Source organism: Falco rusticolus, chromosome 3 (genome assembly GCF_015220075.1).
Source record: "Falco rusticolus isolate bFalRus1 chromosome 3, bFalRus1.pri, whole genome shotgun sequence".
NCBI classification, from domain to species: domain Eukaryota; kingdom Metazoa; phylum Chordata; class Aves; order Falconiformes; family Falconidae; genus Falco; species Falco rusticolus.
In genome coordinates, this window is record NC_051189.1 from 19,082,001 (window position 1) to 19,103,012 (window position 21,012).

General features: G+C 42.1%; 1 protein-coding gene across 1 annotated transcript in view; it reads right to left on the reverse strand.

The window, feature by feature from the left end:
- The window catches only part of DEPTOR (DEP domain containing MTOR interacting protein), a 77,873-nt gene that overhangs the window by 11,014 nt on the left and 45,847 nt on the right, over positions 1-21,012 (reverse strand). The window contains exons 6-9 of the mRNA XM_037379034.1: positions 15,805-15,990; positions 14,708-14,842; positions 11,518-11,588; positions 10,748-10,852 (exon numbers count right to left, since the gene is read on the reverse strand). Coding sequence (XP_037234931.1) covers positions 10,748-10,852; positions 11,518-11,588; positions 14,708-14,842; positions 15,805-15,990 — 497 coding nt within the window. The remainder of the gene's footprint in view (positions 1-10,747; positions 10,853-11,517; positions 11,589-14,707; positions 14,843-15,804; positions 15,991-21,012) is intronic.

Here is a 21,012-nt window from a genome sequence, read left to right on the forward strand (position 1 = left end):
GCTAGGTTTAGTAAATCAAGGCTGGAACCTTACAAATCAAAACCTACTGCACGTCACCGGAAGGTTAAAAAATCATGCAATGTCCTTTTCTACATAACTGAGGTTACTGGATGAAACAGAATAAATTGCAGCTGTGTGTTCAGCTCAGTAAATATCTCTACCAAATGTGTAATTGGCTGTAGAGTGGGTGGTGTGGGAGTAGGCAAGTATCCAGGTCTTGCATAAACACAGGATTTTCTCTCTAGAGGAACACATTTCTTGTTCAATCTTTACACCAGTGTTAAGCTGGCCCACTGCTCCATCAGTGGGCTAGAAACTGGGTACCAGCAGAGCACAGTACAAGGCATAGCAGAGGAAACTAACTCCATTTACAGAATTACAAACGTAAGTGGATAATTCTGGCACTCCATCTTGGTCTGTGGCTGAAGTCTGGTAGGGATGGTTTGCCTGAGCAAGGGTTTGTTACATGTTTTCATTACACATACTCATTACATACTTTTTTTTTTTGTTGTTTTTAAAAAAGACTGGGGTTTTTTAGAGTATTCCAAACTCATCGGTCTCCAACTGAAAAAAAAAATCAGAAATTAAACAACATAATATAAAACCTACGTAATATAAAAAAAATTAAGACATCCAATAATATAATGTCACATAATATAAAAAGTCATAGATTCTCAAAGGGCCTCATTGTTGGTTTAGATAGTGTCTGTATCCCTCCCTTTCTGCTGGTGGAATCACTGAGCCAGCAGCCCACGAGAACAGCTCTTGGTTTGGGGTGGGTTGCTCTTGCTCTGTACGTGAGTCTCAGCTCCGTGGCGGCAGAGTAACCCCAACGGATAGACCGAGCAGCCAGGCAAACACTGATACAGCAAATGGGAACTATTCACATTAGGTAAATCAAATCTATCTGTAGATACCTGGAGGGTAATAACATAAGGACCTAATGCCCTGAAATGCAAACCTTCTATAAATATGGAATAGGGAAATGTAGGCCACTGCTTCTCACGGCCCTAATTGGGAATTGGTGTGTAAAATGACTGACTTCATCTGAGTCCCAGCGAGAAATACCCACAGATAAAGCCAAGCTGGGCTGGGCCACATCAGGAAAGCAAACCAGTGACTGCATGCTTAACGTTATAAGTGTTTTTATTGTATACTGCAATTCGATACCTACCACAGAACAGCTCTGAAAAAAAATAACTGGAATGGCTAAAGGTGAAACAATCCCTAAACCAGCCCAAACAAGGGAGTTCCAAGGGCAGTTGGATCCCCACAGGGCACCCTCAGCACCCTCCGGTATCAAGGCTACAATGAGCAGGAGCAGTGTGCACCATTTGAGACAAACAGCTGCTCTCCGCTTGCACAGACAAAAGTGCAATTGTTTTTCCATGTGTTTGACTAGCTAAACAGAGCCTTGGCTTTAGTGCAACATGTTTCCCGGATCGTTCACTTATATCATGAAAGGAAGCCAGCTAGTGTCCTGAGCAGCAACGAAGTAAGACACAGAAAAGTGCAGGGAAGGGTTCTGTAAAACAGACAGCTGGCGAGCAGCATCATCCCTGAAGTACTCAGGGCAGAGAGCTGTGATAGCCACAATGCTGTAAATCCAACAGCACCTGAGGACCCCTTCCAGGCTTCAAATAAAATGGATATTGCAAGTAAACCTAATAATACACAGTGCTTTTCACCCTCAATTGAGAGCAAAAGCAGTTCAAAATGCCAGCATTTTGCTGTACTGACGTCTGATTTTATGTGTTTTTTTTATAGACACTTAGGATACTCTAAGATTTCAGCCATTCTGCAGACAAGTTTTTCAGCTGACAGTCCTCTCTTTAGAAAACCTGGACTACCTAAGACTGACCAGCAGTAGCCTAAGGAAGCTCAGGCGAGGGCAAGGTCCCAGCTGTTCTGGCCGGTGCTAGATCTCGCCGTTCAATGGGCTACAGACCATGCTGCAATTTGGAAGCTGTAGCAAAACACAGACACAGCCCTGTTTTACAGTGCAGCTGAAACCAAGACTGCTTTCTCTCTTGTTCTGAATGGCTCCAGCTGTAAGACTCCGGAAACAATCAAGAAAGCACTTTCATAAATGCAGAGTGTTCAGATATCTGCGTTATCCTGCCATAAAAAAACACTTACTTGAAAAGAATATGTAAACGTATTTTTTATTACAGTAATGTGATTAAATTTAAAACATCCACAGACCACCGATTATGAACTTGCAGACAATTTTTTTTCCATTAATTATATTAACTATTGATGAGAAGGAGCCAATGGACAGACATAAGTATAGTAGGTTTCTTGTTGTCCAAGAGCATTTTAGGTCATTGGTCTACAAACAAATTTGATTCTAACTCAACTACACTGCTGTGAATGCAGAAAAAAGAGCTCTGAGCTATTATGAAACTTTCTGTATTTGCCTTAGGTTTCAGTTGTTGTAAAGAAAAAAAAAAAAAAGTAATTTTATTGCCCAGTAAAACTCTCTCTCTGTTAAAAGAGTCTTTAGAAAAAGTCACACAGAGTTATTGGAAATCTAATACTGTTCTGCAGGCCAAAATTCAGGTCTGGGATACGCAAGTAGAACTTTGCTAAACCTGTGTCCTATAAGTTTAGGGGGAAGAAAACAGAAATTCACTGTTAAAGGTGAAATTTATACTCAGAAAGCTAAAGCCACTCCGTTTATATTTCACCGAGGAATTCCCACTGCCTTAATTCCTTTCCCTATAGTGAACAACTTGGATCCTGCAGTTCAAAAATAGGACTAAAAACCATAATAATAATTTTTCCCTGTTTTGGGCACGCAGTTTGCAGTTTACCTCCTGCAAGAGTGGTGCCGGAGCACCACGCTGCCTGTCTGCATGGGGGTGGATCTTGCCCCTTATGCCTCTGGGGGCTGTCTTTTTATACATGGAGTTTTGATTTCTTTATCATGGAACAGCAAGTGCTGATGGTCACAGCACGCAGCTAGTCTCGAGCCCAACATAAAGCTGGCATCTCCTTTTCCATTGGTTTTATGTCCACTGACTCAGAAGAACAGAAGCCCACAGCCCATGGAAGCGAGCACAGTCCCCCACCCCATCTACATGGTGGTGACCGTGCACCCAGAGGCGTCTTCACAAGGGTGGGGTTCACTTGACCATCCAAAACAACTTCAACAGAAGTACTGCGGCCCCAGAAGAGACATCCTCAAAACAAACGGATCCTTAAACAACGCTGTGGGGAAAGAAGCAAGGCAAACCAAGGAAACAAACAGAAAAATGGAGATACAAAATAATAATAAAAAAAAAAAGCAGGAATGTAGGATAAATTCTGACATCTCTGAAAACAACAGCTTCATCATAGCTTTGAAAGAACTAGAATGTCATACTTAAGAGTTTAATGATTTATTAGTGGAAAACAGAGTAAAACAGAGGAGAATTTTGGTAAAGATTAGCAGAGACTGAAGTAAGGTAGCACTGGAAATATAAAGTCTCTATCCCTGGAACAGTCACAACCTGCACAGGGATGGCGGGGTGGTATGTCACAACGAAAGTGTTCAGAGTTAATACAGACACAAATTTCCTGTCAGGATGGGAGGAGGACGGCTTAGAAAGAGAAGAGTCATCCAAACTGAAGTTTGAAACTCATTTAGAGCCCATGTCAGTGGAACATTGCTGCTCGGGAGTCTGCAGGTCCAGTCTGTAAACTCGGATGCACGTATTGCCCTGAGACTGGGAAACCAAGACTGTGAACCACAGCCCCATGGAACACAGGGAAACTTTAGCAAACCTAAAGGCTTTTTCATTTGTACTGGTACCAAAATGGATCTACTTATCAAACATTTTGCTTATGTTTGATAGCATGTCAGATTTGTTAGCATTTTCCATCTGTTTAAACCCAAACTACCTTAAAAGAATACCTATGTACGCTGGTAGGAAAACAGTCGGTGTAGTTGCACAAAAGGTTTGTGACAGGGTAGAGAATCCAAATCCAAATTGTCTGTGTCCAACTAGCAGGCCAGTGGTCCAGGGTCTCTAAGACAGTCTCCTGACACTCAGAGAGGTCCAACAGTGAGAGGGCTTCCACCACAGAAGGGGGATACAACAGCCTGAGTCGCTGGTGCAGCAAAGGGGCAGAACAGAGACTGACTAGCAGCTCATCCAATGCTGCACTGGGATTCCCAGTGATGCAGAGAAAGGGGGACTGCTGGGAAAACACTGGATGATTTCAGTCAACCTAAAGACACTGTGCTAATGCAAAGGATGATCAAGGACTTCAGGACTCTGCTGTTGGACTTGTAGTATTCTGTAATTGAAAGCAAAGGAGAGATCTGACAAACCTTGTCTCCTTCCGGCAATCAGACAAAGTTCTGGCAGCAACACACAATGCAGCTTACAAAATCTCATTTTCCTTCAGCAAGAGAAGCCCCTACTTTGGTAAAAGGGCTAAATTCAGAAAACTCTCAGACAAGAGGAGATGGGTGCAATACAGTTTGCTGACCAGTACTCAATGGTCACTATGACATGTCACAAGTCATCGTGATAATTTTGATGGCAATAATCCCAGTACAGTTAGAGTCACAGGTGTTTAGGGTAGATCCAACTTATTGAAAAGTGGTGACAGGACTCACTCAAAAAAAAATTTGGAACTAATAATTGAGGTTAATTAAAAACATCCGATGGAAATGGAAACTTTGGGAAAGGCATCACCACAGCTTACCAGCAAACTCCTTGAGCAAATGATGATCACAGACCAAAAAGAGAAGGCAGACACAGAGCAGGAACACCCAGGCACAGATTCATGTGTCGTTCAGGAAAGTCCAGTGACTGCTATACACGCTGTTAAACAGTTGTCAAGGACAACTAACCACTAATCCACTTCTGATGTTGATGGCAGAGTTGCGTATTTCCACATTCACAAATATTTAATCTCTTCCAACTTCTGTGGAATCACGCTACTAACACAGCTGCCTTACTAAATTTTTCTTTAGAGTATTTGACAAAGATTTCTACTAAATATCAAATGGGGAAAAAACAGCATCCGAACTGTTGACCATTATGTTCTTACTATGCTCCTAACATGTCTTAACCACTCTTCTTGAGCATGATGTACAGGATGTTCAAGGCTAATGGCTACCCTGCTCAGCTCTCCAATCTCTGAGGTGGATAATGGCACACAAAATCTGAGGTTCTGGTTACAGCTGCATAAAGTGAAAGACAGAGCTAAAATTTGTTTGAATTTTCTTTGGTTTTGCAAAATCAGCGTTGATCTTACGGTAAAATAACAAATCTGATTTCTTAAAATTAGATTTCTCTAGTCACAGCTGATTGAATGCAGCTTCCACATTTCTATGAAGGAGAATGGACCTTTATGTCATAGCTTATAATTAAATACTATCAGAAAATGAGGTGCTTACAGAGTCATGTTTGAAACATATACATTTATATTCAAGCCCTACAGTAGTGGCATTCATTGCACGGAGTGCTATACGCGTTTAGCTCTGCTGCTTCTCTATTTATGGACAAGCTATGAAAGCAGTTTGTCAGCAACTTTTTTTGAGTGTTCACATTACCAAATGCATTCATTCTGAATTCACTCTAATGTAATTATCAAATTCAGCAGTGAGCTGATAGCACAGCTAAAGGAAAATACCAACCTGCCTCAGTGTTTTCATGCGGTAATTGAAAACAGATGGCAGCTTGTGTAATTTACGCTTTTCTACAATCAGTAACATGTTGGTATAAGATAAGAATTCTACGACTGAATTGCATCTGCTTGAACAACACCATATGCTAGTGCACAGCATAAATATTTATCCAAACCTACTTCATCTCATTTAAAGCTCAGTTACATGAGATAGTGAAAGTAGCTTTTGGATACCTTCAGTTAGCACTGGAGTATCTCCCCAGTGCTTTAAAGGGTCAGACCACGCACCAAACACTGAGGTTTCTTCCCTTTCCTAAGCCTCATGGAGTAGGGTTAAATAGAAGGAAGTTTGTTGTGCCTCATTTACACAATATAAATACCAGCCTTCAAGCTCCCACTAGGCTGCCTTTAGGAGTTACGAAGAGGTTCCTCACTTATGATGTCCAAGCTTCTCTACTTTTCCCACTGTCCTGTAAAGCACTGGAGATTGGCCACAGCCACAAATGGGATATTTTCTACTGAGGGAGTAATTTTTTAATTATTATTTTGATTTTTTTTGGTTTTGTTTTCTAAAGATTTTTTGACTGGTTTATCTTGCTTGTCCAGCTGTTGAGCCGTCACCAGGTTTGAGGTCAGATTGACAAGGACCATGGAATAGGGTTTGTGTTTCTCTGCAGCATGGGGTACGTTCAACCTCCTGAGAATCTCACAGTTCAAATTTCTTCCTATTGCAGGAATTGAAGGCACTGGCAATTCCTCTGACATCACATGGTTTTGGGTTGGTTTTCCCCCCAGTTGGCACCTTATAGTGAGTATCTTTTAATCCTTTATGTTACAAGCCTGTAACACTTTATGATTGTGGCAGTACTTGGATCCTCTGGATTTATCAGATAGTACCTATGTTCCTGTGACTGCAGGGAAACTGAGCCTGATGACCTCGATCTGCTCCATGAGACAGTGGCTACTCAGTTACACTTGAGATTTGGCTCTTATCCTGCTAGTGAAACCATTTGAGGACCTGGACCTGATATAATCATATGAGAATGCAGAAGACGATGGCACAGGCAGAAAATTTATGAGGCTGACCTCCACCCTGTGCCAGCTTCTAAAGATCAGGAGGAGAGCAGAACCATGCTGAACCTATAAGCAGTGTGAGGTTAATGGCTGGACTCGATGATCTTAAAGGTCTTTTACAACCTGAACGATTCTATGATTCTATGAAATAGTCCTGGCTGTATACCATAATCCCCAAGCAGAGCTCAAAACAGGTGGTGTTGGTACCAGTGACCATACATGGTCCCCCAAGCTCCCTGCTACTTAGTGAAATAATGAAGAACTAGAATTGGACAGAAAAGCTTGAGTGGCCATTGACAATTTGTACAATACAAGGACCTTAGGTTTAACACCTATAAGAAGTAATTTGCTCAAAATCAGTTTAAGGAACCAGATATTCTTTACCATTCCTCAAAGGTTAGAGCTGGGAACTGATTTCCCCAGCCAAAGGGAAGAACGAATATCAGCAAAATGGGTGATTAATTTGTCTCTTTCACAAGCCTCACACTAAGATAGGTCTGCTCGTTTTTTCACACTCTGTTGCAGTGACATCACATTAAATAACATCGTGTGGTACGTAATATAAGTCACCAGTTTTAAGTCAAGTTGTGTAACTTTTCAAAGAGTCTTTGTACCTCAGAACCAGAAATCAACTTACAGAATAAAACACTGAAAAAAGGGAAAAATATTTTTCCTGACAACTGGCAATACGTCATCTGCAGAGACCTGAATTTTGCAGCCAGTCAGTACTGAATATTAAAGCAACCTGGGAACTTCAAAATCCTGTTGTTCCTGTCTTCCACTACTGATGACAGCAGACAGCAAAACAGAGCTGCAAATAACTTAGAAGTACGCATCGCAACACTGACTCCTTTCACAGCCCCGCGTCGCCTCCAGCTCCCACTCATTAACGCGCTCACAGCAACCACGCTCTTCACAACACTGTCACAGGCAGCCACACTTCAACAAACCAGATCTAAAAATACTTCAATAAAACTAATTGACAAGATATTTATTAAATTATTTGCTCACCTTCATACTTGAAACCTCATACTGTAAATGGTAACCCTATTTACCAGCCCCAGAAGAGGTAACGAGACTTAAAGCCAAAAAACTTAACACCCTCTCATACCTCTTCAGCAGACCACGCTAGAAGGGATTTTCTCAGAATTAAATTGTCTGACAATTGCCCTAGAAGAGGATGTCAGGCACAAGGCGACGGCAAGTGCAGCCATGCAGAGGTGGATGTGTGTGACAGAGACCCCTGCATCCCAGCCAACCAGCGCCGTGCCCACCACACCGCCACTGCCTACTCAGGCTCCCAGTTCACAGCACTTTGGAGCAGCTCAGCAGCCCAGCCAAGGTCAAACTGAAAGCAAGCCACCACAAAGTCCTACAGGTAGGTTGAGCCCGTAACGTTTACTGCTTTATATAATACATGGGAGAAATTTAAGTGCACAAACTGAGGTCCTACAATGAGATTGTGGGCGGCAGTCCTCTCTCAACAATTTGCCCAGTGTAATGCAGAGACAGGAATATAGTGCTCTCCAAGAGAGGTAAGTGCAAAATCATGAGCTTTACAAATAAAGACATTTCCAAAAATGATTACACTGGATGCATCTCCTTAGGAGGAAAAACCCTGCTGCTACCGCCAAGAACTTTTCTACAAACTGCAATGCCAAGTCTTGGCTCTTCTTCAAATTCTTGCCCTTTTCATCATAGCCAACTTTCCTTGTCAGCGCTTCTTTGGTGTAGCGCACAAAGCAACGCTGGCAGACAAAAGCTCCTTGCACCAGCCCACCAGAAGTTACCGTGCCCAATAGTCTATTTTCAAAGTGCCCCTCCTGCAGCTTCCACACAGGAGAAGGTTTTTTTTCAAGAAGCTGTCATCTAAAGCTTGTCATGAGATTCCTTTAAATTTGCCAGATTGAAGAGTTCTATAAACAGATGGATTAAGTGACATAGATTCTTAAAAATTTCAAATACTGCACTAGAATTTACATATCTATTGCCATGGGAACACGTCAACAAAAAAAAACTTATTTTCAAAGAAAACTGGCATTTCTTCACCAGGGGCTAAGGGTATTCAGCATTTCTGAAAATGGGGCGCCAATTTTTGTGTCTAAACAGGGACTGATCTAATATACAGCTATTAAGTTTCACGTGCAGTTCTGCTCTGAAAAGCGATTTTATATAAAGGCAGCACCTTTGAAAATAATCAGATCTGTCCTTTGTGCAAATTCAAGGCAATATATCCCAGCTTTAAAATAATTGTTTGCTCCCCTCAGGACAACGGACTATTTTACATTCTTACATCTTGAAGGATTCGGCCCATCAGAGTACATGAATGCACGGAGAGCACGAATGGAAGATACAAGGATATAATTTGGTACATAAAACCAGTTTCAGAGGTGAAATATGAAAGAACCTAACTTAACTGAAACATTTTAGTGTGCGGTCACAGGGCTGCCAGCATGAAACCAGAAGTAAAAACAAACCAAAGCCCCACTATATTCAGCTCTAAGCTGCTGAGTGCAGAAGTGAAATCTCTTAGATTACACATATGACACCACAGTGTTATTTTTACAAGTCAGGTTTCAGAATAAATCTACTTTATTGCTAGCTGCTATATTCAGAGAGTAAAAGATGCTGTAAAGTACTAAACTCCCAAGTTCAGGATCTAGAACATATACATGAATAAATTAATCCTTTAAAATTTAAAGACCTTTAAATTTTAGGCAGGATTACAATTTGAAAAGTATATTCCTCATACAAAAAAATTGTAACTGTATACTATATTTAGGTATTGTATAAAACGTATCAAAAATCCCAGCTCCCTCAGGAATCAAGCTGTTTGCCAGCAGGATGCGTCAGGGTGCTGCATGCGCCGACAGGCTCTGCAGCTGCCATTCCCCCTCCCAGGGGTTTTGCCTGCCGTGCTCAAAAAAAGTAAATGTTCAAAGACAGTACGCCCTTGCAAGTTTCATTTACAAAAAAAGCCCAGCAGCCAGAGCGGAGAAACCCCTGCAGTGCATTTCCTAAGGAGAGTGCCATGGCAGGTCTGGCATTGTGCGATGGGCGGGATGCGCATCCTGGGAATCATGGCAGCACGTGTTGCCTCCAGCTTGGTGGGTGTGAATATACAGGCGAGGGGCTGCTGGGGTTAGTGTGATGGCAAAGGGAGATGAATTAGAAGGTAGGACAAAATTCACGGCAAACTGGACTGCATGTGGAATACATCTGAAACTTTCATCTGTGTTGCCACCATACAGTAAAATGTGACATAAAATGATAATTTAATCTTTGGGTCTGGCCCAGCCTGGACATCGGAGCAGATGCAGCAGCTAGTTTCCCTTTCTTGCTTTTATCTGTACTTGGCGTAATGCTTTCCTTTTATTTTTCCCACTGTGCAAGGCAGTGATTAATTCACAGATGCATGCAGGATGTGATCCAAACACGCAGGTAAGTCAATGGGCTCTGCACTGACTACAAAAGCCTTCACATGGAATTTGTATTTATTTATTCTTAAATCATGTAAGAAACTATTTCAGCTCTTAATGAAATATGAAAGTATCACACATTCTTCTTTCCAAAATGTCTTGAATCTTAACTGCTTTACAGTGAATGGGTTATGCTTGCTTCACTTTCAATAGGTATGTCTGACTTTGTCTCTTCCTATATAGGCAAAGTCCCGAAGCTGCATACTACCAACCACATCAATGGCAAAGTAAAGACGGAAGATAAAACTGTGCAGTGTTGGGAAAAGGTGCATTTAAAAAACCAAAAAAAAAACCACAAAACACCACCAAAACCAGCTAACCAACCAAAAAAAACCCCAAACTCAAAAAAAGGGAAAGAATGAATGAGTTTCATGTGGAAAAGGGACTTGAAGAACCTCAAGGATGGAAGGAAAGAAACAGGAGGGGGTGAAAGACACCGTGCATAAATGCCTGAAACTGACTCAATCGTGGAAACAAAAGCACCTCTCCCTCCCCAAGTCCAGGCAGACCAAGACCTTCACTGAGCAGCACAAATACTCCCAGTAAATCATCCCATTTTGAAAACCCACCTTCATCCCAGCGGCAGCTGCCGGCCCGCTGGGGTCCACAGCCTGGATGTGGCAGGGCTTGCTGCCCCGCACCACAAAGCCCCAGCCCACCGCATCACCAACGATCTGGAAAGAGAAAAGAAGGACATGATCACCATCAGGCAGCTCCGTGAAATTCAAGGGGGTAACATCTAAATGGCTCGAGACAGCAATTTCAACATCTCTATATTTCAAACACGTAGGAAGGGATGTTATGTACAGGCTGCTGTATCACTCATGGGAAAAGCTCTATCCAAATCATTCCTCTTGCTCTTAATGAACTTTTTTGTGGAACTAGGAGACTGTAAAAATCAGTACTTCCAATGACTAGGTTAAAAAATGCCTTTACAGACAGGCTTTCTCTAATAGTGAGCAAGAATCAAAATTTCTGTCCCATCACAGTTTAGAAAGACATAAGTAGATACTTCACTTTGGGCAGGTAATCCACTCCTGTAAAGCAAATATTACCAGGAGCACAAAGACTAGATGAGTTTGTATAATACAAATGTTATTTGCTTTATGTAATTTTACACGCCATTTAAGTCAGCAGCATGACATTGGCATAAAGACAGGATAAACAAGCACAGCATCAGACCTGAAATGTGTGGAAACACTGATAATGGAGTTTGGGATTTTAAAGTACAAACCTTACCAAATGCAAATAAGCTCTAATTATCCCATCAGAAAATGTCTGTTTGGATTACCTTATGCATACAACATGCAGAAAATAAAGAAAAATACTGGAGACATACCGTAAAAGTTTTTCTTACATATGGGGCTCCAGGCATCAAGAGCTCATCAGCAGTCACGGGTCTCTTTAATACTGTGGAGGTACATAAATAGATACTCAATACCAACATTCCTCTGCAATTTCTCTTAATAAATAAGATACAGCATTGGGATACAACATCTTTTTTGGTCCCACTTCCATTACACGCTCTCAGTTCTCGCAGACTTGCTTGAAAGTAGTCACAGAGCCAAGGAAAAGACTGCAGAATAACCCTGAGAACAAATGATAAGATCTTTGGAAAATCAGGGCATTTTTTGTCTGCAATCAAGATCCACTAAACACTATCACAAACATCAGAAGTGGCTGTTCCCGTGTCCAGTGTTAAAACAAGTGATCGAGCTTCCCGGCATGGAGCAGCTTTTCTTCCTGACTCGCTCTGTGCATGTTTGGTGCCCTCTGTTTGAATCACAGAATTAAGTAATAAGAAAGTCCTGGTTGGGTCAGGAATTACCCCAAGAGATTTCTGCAGTTTTAGGCACAGGCATCTAACTCCATCTTATCCAGGGACAGCCTAGGTAACCTCTAGCTGGCTGGGATTTTACATGAAAGGAAATACCAAAAAGTTTCTGCAGGTGATTCCCCACTGTCTTGCTATGTAATGGGGTAATTTTCCTCTGAACAAAGTCAATTTAAAGTTCTGCCAAATCAAATCAGTATCATTCTCTGTACCATTTTTTATCTGTCTATAAACACTTCACAAGATGGAGGACAACATAAAGATGTATGTCATTCACCATATTTTCCTACTTCACCTTTAAAATTATAGCTGCTTTTCGTTTAGCGATAAATAATTTTGATAATGTCTGCCTTTCCAGTCACAGGTGGAAGTTAAAATTTCCCACAGATGGTATTTGAAGACAGTCTTGACTTTCTTAATGGCATTCATGGGAGTAGAGAGAATTCTAGCATACAAAACAATACTATATTTTTAAGCTTCCCATGGATTTTGACAAACTGCAATTTAGCCAGCATTACATTTTGCAGAGCATGCCTGGTCAATGTAAAAAAAAACTGAATGATTTTGCTCATTCGACAAGTCAGAATCAGGTAAATCATCCACACAGGACACCTTTGCATGCCTCCCTTCATTATACCTCCAGAAATCTACCTTTGTTTGACGATTGTTTTTCTACATGACTGGTCAGGTCGTGACCTGGGATTTTTTTTCAAGTGTTTGCCTACAAGAGATCTTACCTGACAATAAATATACCTCTGCCTTGTGTTTATTAGCATGCAGTTCAGCAACATACTACTGGTCTGGATAGCAGGAAACTGTGAAAAAAATCACTTTATAGTCCAGCAGAGGAGTAAGAATTCCTCTGTAACATTTACATCTGACAGCCTTATGTTAACCTAAGCGAGATAACATGTGGATCTGTACTTGTGCTATGGGAGAAATTACCCTACATTGCTGGTAATTTTATAATTCTTAAAACTGTGTTTGTTTATAAGCCCGTTGCTGTCTCCTTTCAAGTATGAGTCTGTTAAAGCTATTCAGAATTTGAAAACTAGTCCTAAGGGAGAATTTATTTTAACAAATAAAAGAATTTACGCAAGGGCAACATCAGCCTCTCCTTTTTCTTCCAGTGTTGTGTAATCAGCTGCATTAAAATAAACTTGTTCTCACTACTCCTGGGTTGACACTTCATATATAATCAGAACCATAAAGGAATGGAATAGTCAGCATACTTCAGATAACACACACGTTCACCGACAGTGCATGAATGCTATTTTATCTGTCCCAGAAAGTTTTCCAGGATGTAATTAATGATGTACTGGGGCCAAAGAGCTCCCCATATAAAACCTATCAGAGCATTTCTGGGAAGTATGCCTGAGAGATATTCTGCCAAAACATGACACTGTGGCACTCTTTACATAGGGGTAAACTCGTTGCATATAGGGTACTTATTGGTACACGTATAGGGTACACATTGGTAAGTGGTGCCGAATGCCCAGCAGCAAGGTACTCCAAAGATGCAACAACCACCAGCTCTGTGAGCATTGCCCTGAGCTGGGCAGCAGGTCTGGTGTAGGTGGTTATGGCTTCTAGGTGTGCAATCCTACAGAGTCCCTCAAATTATTTTAATTTAGAGCTTCATACTGAATTCCCAACAGAGCCTAAGGAGAGAGAAGGAAATGCACTAAAAGGAGAGAGGAAGAAAATATCCTCACAACTATGCCTCTCATTCTGATGGCCACTCTGCACTGCAGGAACGACACGCACTTTAGCTCGCTCATCTCCGGATTCAAAACATTGTCAATGTTTTGAATGGGATTCATGTAGCACTTGAGTAATCACTTCAGATTTCAGCATCCCTTCAAAAGCAAAGCTTACACATATCCACTGAAGCTTTCCCCCGTTGCACAACACTTCCCCACACCACTGGCAGAGACCAGGTAAATTTGAAATAGTAAGGAGCACAAAGGGCAGCAGGGACTCTACTTTGAAATTCAGAGCTGTTTCTGAGGGAAACAGAGAGGCTGAAACAATACCTATTCTGGTCTGCTTCCCCCTTCCCAGATGTACAGTAAGAAACAATTTTGAACTGTGGAAGAATGGGTGTGTTTAACCTTCTGGCGTGGGGTAGGAAATCCTTTCAAAAGGAAAATAAGCTTCAACGCTTCTTTTACCTTCCTAAACAGACTGGTGTAAGACCTAAACAAATAAAAATGTTGAAATGGTCCCTGACAGGCTGAAGCAATGCTGCCTCTTTTTTTCAGAGGCTGCTGTTTTCGGAGTTGTGTTATTTCATAGCAACTCAAGTGGCCACTGGATAGTTAAACTCTCCTCTGACTTTCACCAAAGGAATGTCTCTAGGAGGAGATTTGAATCGGTTGAGAACCTGGCTATGAAGAGGCAAATCTGGGCCTCTGACTGCATGTCCTCCTAAGAGATAAACTGCAGCTCAAACCACAATTATGGGCTTGATGCAGAGATTACTGGAGGCAGACGTCTGGCTTGTGTTCAGCAGGACTTCAGGCTAGAAGATGAGTCCCCTCTGACCTACAAAACCTGTGACACTGTCAATTTTTTATGTATCCTTGAAAAGATAAACCTAAGACACGATGCAAGGCATTCTTCACATGGCCTTCTCCCCAAAGCGGTGTCTGCACCCTGGCTCCTGTGCATTGTAAGGGATGCTGGTGCTCACCGGATTTGGGGTTGCAGAGCACAGGAGGACTGCTGCTGAGTGTGGGGCTACTGCTGAAGTACCCGCTGCTGCCACAGCTACTCATGCTGCTCCTCCGTACTGCCGACACAATCTTTATCTCCTTGGTGGGACTCACTACAAATAGAGAATATACAGAGAGAAAGAGAACCGGTATCAATTATTAAACTAGTTTCCATGGTTTCTTTAAAACAGCAGCAATAAACCATGTTTTCACTGACAACACTGGGAAGGGGTTAGTGTGTTCTACATAGAATCATAGAATGGTTTGGGTTGGAAGGGACCTTAAAGATCATCTAGTTCCAATCCCCCTGCCATGGGCAGGGACACCTTCTGCTAGACCAGGTTGCTCAGAGCCCCATCCAGCCTGGCCTTGAACACTTCCAGGGATGGGGCATCCACAGCTTCTCTGGGGAACGCGCTGCACCAACCTCACAGTAAGGAATTTCTTCCAAATATCTGATCTAAATCTACCCTCTTTCATTTTAAACTCATTCCCCCTTGTCCTACCACTATGTGCCCTTGTAAAAGTCCCTCTCCAGCTTTCTTGCAGGCCCCCCTTAGGTACTGGCAGGCTGCTATGGGCTCTCCTGCATGAATACAATACTGTAACTAACACAATGGCTGAACTGCTCCCATTCAGTGTCTTCCAGGAGGCTTTTCAATGTAGGGAAATAAGTTTTTCTAGTTTTCCTTTTACTTTGCATTTATTCTTTCAGTTCTTACCAGATACTGCTGTACAGCTAACTCTGCAGGACATCTTCCCCTCACTTTTACTCTTCTTGAAAACTCCACATAGAATGTATGACCAATTACTTTGGCCTTGGTGGATTTTAACCAGCTCTGTTTGTTCGTTGACACCGAATTTTGATCAGCATCTGAAATGCTACTCATGGAGATACAAAAACACCCCAGGGAGCTAAAGATCTGGTAAATTGAGTGAATGGAAAACCCCTATGAACAGGGACACATAATACCCAGCCCTGCTTTCTTTTCAATCACTGAAACCCTCGTCCAAAAAGGATTTTTTAATATCCCGTGGAGTTGCCCTACAGACAGCAGTATAGTTGATGAGTCACCTGAGAGAAAACTGGTGTGTTTTCTGTTGTCATGGTTCTGCTTGCGCAGGCAAAACGGGCTGTCGTGGCTTTCTGGCATCAAGCGGGATTTCTCAGTGAGGAGCTCCATTAATCGCCGCCGGCGGCGGAAATTCATTCTGCACTGGTAGAGCAGGTTGTTGTCCATAAAATGGTGCTTGTTGGACACTAGAAAAAGAAATGGATAAAAAGTCTATGCCTGGTAGACTGAAATCAGAGCATACCGGTCTGCTATGTGTTCCCTGCGTGCCTCGCTGTAAGGAAGCAACGCTTTCTTGCAGGCTCAGAAAAAGGAGAAAGGTCATCAGCTTCATACAGGTGGCTTCAATATACAGGCTTTTATAGCATTGATAACAAGAGTAGGAAATTTAGTGGCCATTGCTGACAGGAATCTTTTACACTACTTTGACTAATGACAAGCACTTCTTATTGTCAAGTGGAAATGGGAGTACTTTATCTTTCTGTGACAGGTTGCATAGCGGTCCATCTCCACGCATGGTTCCTCTGCACACCGTTTGCTGCTGCTGGTCACTATAGACCAGACTTAGCTCCTTAGAACAATTTTCTTTTTGTTAATTCATCAGTCTAGGGCAGCCCCTTGGAGCTCTGACTACCTTGTCCGGAGCTACAGGGCAGCAGAGAATCAAGACCTGTGTATTTCCTCTGTCTTGTTCACCACAGACACTGTGTCCCAGACGCTTCCTGCGGGCCACTTCCCCCCTTCATACGGATACATGAGGTTTGGGAACAGGCAGCCAGCCAAAAATCATTTCTTACATAATGAACAGAAGCCTTAATTACAACCTGTTTTGACATTGAGAGCAAATCCCAGGTTGCTAGTGTCGGAGCAAGAGCGCCGAGCCAACCCGCAGACTACTGCAGCATTGCCGTGACATCCGTGTGTTCGCTGCCACTGATGCTGCATCTCAATAGCGATGAAAAATGCATTAGTTGGATGGAGCTCTGTGCCAGGTCTCGAAAGCGCTCCGACTCCTTCACGGCTTAATCAGAGGAAAGCCCTTGGGAGTACTCCCTGCGTTAGTACTGCAGCATCTCAGATAGCTGCAGTAGATGTTTTGGCTGCATTTTGCCCGTCTTCACCTAGCTCCTGTGATCACGTTCCACAGAAATGATTTCCCACAGTTAGCCTTTTCCATGAAGGACCTAGATTCTGGATTTAACCAGTTTATAAATAGTTTATAAATCACATTTCTTCCAATATTGAATTGTAAGAACTGGTGGGTTATATGTATTTATATACCAAGTGTAAACAGCAACACAGATAAGCACTCAGGGGTCAGTGAAGTCTTTGAGCACATGACTCAGTCATTTGGCCTCAGCCTCCTGCTGCAGACACTGAACTTCTGCCTTGCTCTTTGCTCTGCCCAACACACGGGGTCCAAAAGCAGCAGAGCCCAAGGTGCTACACCAGATCCAGAGCCTGGAGCGTTGCTTTCCCTTCATCCTCATCTCCAAGGCATTCTTAACACCTCTGTGTGTCTCAGATTGATCTCCATGAGCCCCACAGAAGTACATGACATACATGACAGCCTTGCAAAAAAAGGCTGTATTTAGGCATAAACTGCCAGTATGTCATTTGATGCGTGTGAGCTGACGGAATAGCCTTCAAGAGGAAAAAGCCAAGTCACCTTCTCCAGTATATTCATGCCACGGATGTCAAGACATTCAGATATTAAATAAGATGCCAGTCCTACATGTGATCCTCAGGGCATCATACGGATACAGAAACTGCCATATGGGGTCAGACTGTATGTCCGCCTTGCAAAGAATCATATCGCTTGCCTGCCTGGGCCGCTGTCAGATTGGGGACACTGATGGACATTTGCCTTTGGGACAGAAGGAATAATCAGGACACAGGAGCTTTCTGACTGCAAATACTTGTGCCCACACTGCCATGCAGACCATCTGCCCCAGAGCCCCACAGCTGTAAGGTATTGCTCAGAATTTTGAAAAAAGGTAGAGGTTTGAAACTACATTTTTTCATGAATAAAGCAGAAAGGTCATGCCAGTCAGCCAAACTCCAATGTTTCAAGTACCACCTACACAGAAGACCCTTGTTAGCTAGATTGCCTGGTTCTGTTGAAGAGCTTTGGAAAAGCCACTTGGCTTTTGTCTACTTCATTTTGGTGCTGAACCTGTTGTTTCCTCAAATCAGCCGTACGCATCCTCCACGAGCAAAATGGCTTTGCTAAGTCAAATTTAGCATTGCAAGCAATTCCTTACTGTGTTCTGACACGTTGATTACTGCAGGCACACACTCAAAAGTGCATCTCAAAAGGACACATATAGTATGCAATACTATTAAACAATGCTTATAACATTCATTATTTTTGAAGAACAGGAATAGTGAAGGAGAGATTTGGAGACTTGCCTACATACACAGAAGGGTTTGCCATCAGAGGCAGAGTTAGCATGTAGGAGTTCACAGCTACCAGTCTCATTTTCAGATCACTGACACAAGAAGTAAATGTACCAATATCTAGCAATATCCTACCACATTATCAGAACAACCCGATGTAAACACAAAATAAACTTATTTCCTTTTTTTTTTTTATGCCATCTTAAAGAGTTACCTGAAACTTAAAAAGACAAGTACTACTTATTCAGTGCACTACTGGGGTTCATAAACTTAAATGAAAGGGGCCCCACAAATATTCCCTTGGAGGTAGAATTATTGTTGCCAACCATTTGCAATATAAGAAATATCAGTATGGGTTTTGATTTAAGTTAAATATTATGGCACTACAGCTTTTAATTAAAACTATTCTGTTTGTGTCATTAACTGCAGTGCTCTGACAGTCTTCAGAAATGACGATAACCAGAGATCTACACATGCTTATGTTGCAGACATTGTAAAGCACTCTGAAATTCTAGAATAATTACTGACGATGAAACTAGATAATGTAAACTTCCTTATGCCAAGATACTGAATATATTTTAGAATAACAATACTTGTTTTGACTGAAATCTTGTAATATTTATATACTTACAATAGCAAAGCTGAGGTCTTACGTCGAGGTAATTCATCCCCACTGTAACTATTTTAGTCCATGGAAGGGCGAATTTTTATACAACAAATGAATACAAGTGGAAAAGGTAAGACCAATGACTGTATGTGGTAGAATATTTGTATATGATTTACACAACAAAGGGTTTGTAGCCAGAATGCTTATGACAAGTAGCATTAGTGCAGAATCTGGAGTGCTCATTGACTTCCATGGTTTAATGCATAGTTTAATTTCTACAGATAGTTCACATTTCACGTAAGAGTGTTACAACAGCAGCATGCATCCTCAGTTTGAGCAAATAATGTATTTGTAGCAACATGTAACTTCCTGCGTATTCAAGAAGAAGATAAAAAAATAAACAGGAGTAGTTAGTTCAGACTGCCTCCTTGTACATACCTCATCAAATAAAATATATCACCAAAATTATTGGTGTGCCACATGGGGCTTTTTTTTTTTTTTTTCAAATCTGACATATTTATGATTTGGGATAAAATGTCCATGCTGTGCCTCTGCCCAAAGATAAGAGTATCTGGGATGGTGTGGAAAAAGGGATCTGCAGACCATGGATCAGAAGGAAGAGGTTGAGAAGGGGGAGGCAGACACTGGAGCAGAGCAGCCTGCCGCTGAAACACTCCTCAGGTGCAGCGACTGACTTTCAGCATTTGCCAGGAGGAGCTACGCATTCCCTTGTCCTTGATAAACCACAGCTATGTGAATACCAGAAGCAGAGTAGGCACAGAAGGTTGTTTTTGTTAGGCTTAGTCCCTGCTGGGTGAGCGGTGCTGGAGCAGGCACGGGTGCTCAGCTCAACTGCTGTAACAGTCTGTGTTTTGCTGCACTCAGCAGAGAAAAGCGGGAGTGAAAAACTTTTCTGAGCTGATTGCAGAATGCGGAAAGGACTGCACAGACTTGCTTGGGAGGGATTTCTTTAAAGGTAATTTAGAGGTTGTTACCTCGAGCTAATACGGAATGTTGACTCAGAAGTAGCAGCAGATAAAACCTGTGGCAGCTGACAAGGCTCTTGCTCCATGTATCTGTCCCTCTCGTGGAAGTTGCTGCCTCCAAGTACGGATTGACTTAACTGCTCCGGAATTAGTTCACTGCCTTTCATAACACAGAAGAAACGCAAACTGGCACCCATTTCAGTTTGTCTTAAAAAGTCAGGCCACGGCTTACGAATATCAGGACCTATATTTGTACATGATAAGGGTGATGTAAAGAGCAAGGTGGGGTGACTTCATGGGTTTCTTGTTCCAATTTAATTCACCGGTGTTCATGTGGCAACACGTTCATGTTACCACATGCAACTTATGAAACAGAATGAAATGCACTGAAGACAGCAAAGTGAAAATACAGTGACTGGCAACCTCCAAAATCATAAAAGTAGCATATATGGTCCTGGAGGCAAAAGCACCAACACTAATTCACAGTTACCAACATCAAACTTTGGAGATATGGTCACAACCCACCAGTCTAATATCCCACAGGCACAGGCCATAAAATTTCTCCCAGAAACAGAATTGGAAAAGTAACCTTTAAATCTCACAAAAAAAATTGTTTACTCATACTTTAAAGCAGCCTGTAATAGCCACTTTACCCTTTCCCTGACAAGCTGTTCAAGCCTTCAGTTACATTCCCTGCCAGGCAATAAAGATTTAACTCAAGGCTGAATTTGTTTAACTTTAGCTGCTAATCCCTGGGCTTTGTCACACCTTCATCAAAAAGTTACGTAAGATCTGATAAAAAGTCTTTGTAGAGCGATCTATGAAGTGAAGGCAATGCTCAAACATATCTTTGATCAGCTGAATAAATAACATCTCTTAAATTCTGAGGGGGGGGGGGGGGGGGTCAGCCCTCCTTGAGTCCTCTTCAGAATTTCTTTACCCTTTCTACAAATCCACTTATCAGAACTGCATGGCCACAGTTACAGCCCCACTCCCCTTCCCTTACTTGCTGTTGTACTTCTTGCACACCTCAGGCTCATAGATCACTACAACTGTAGTTACTACAACCGGGCTGCACAAAAAGTGTAAGATGGGGACAATCCGTGCCCTGTACATCCTCCTTTCCCTGCACAGGGTTGCTTCACACCAATGAGTGGAGACTGTATTCTCATTTCCTAGATGTCTTGCCTTCTAGTTATAGCATTAGATGCAAAAAA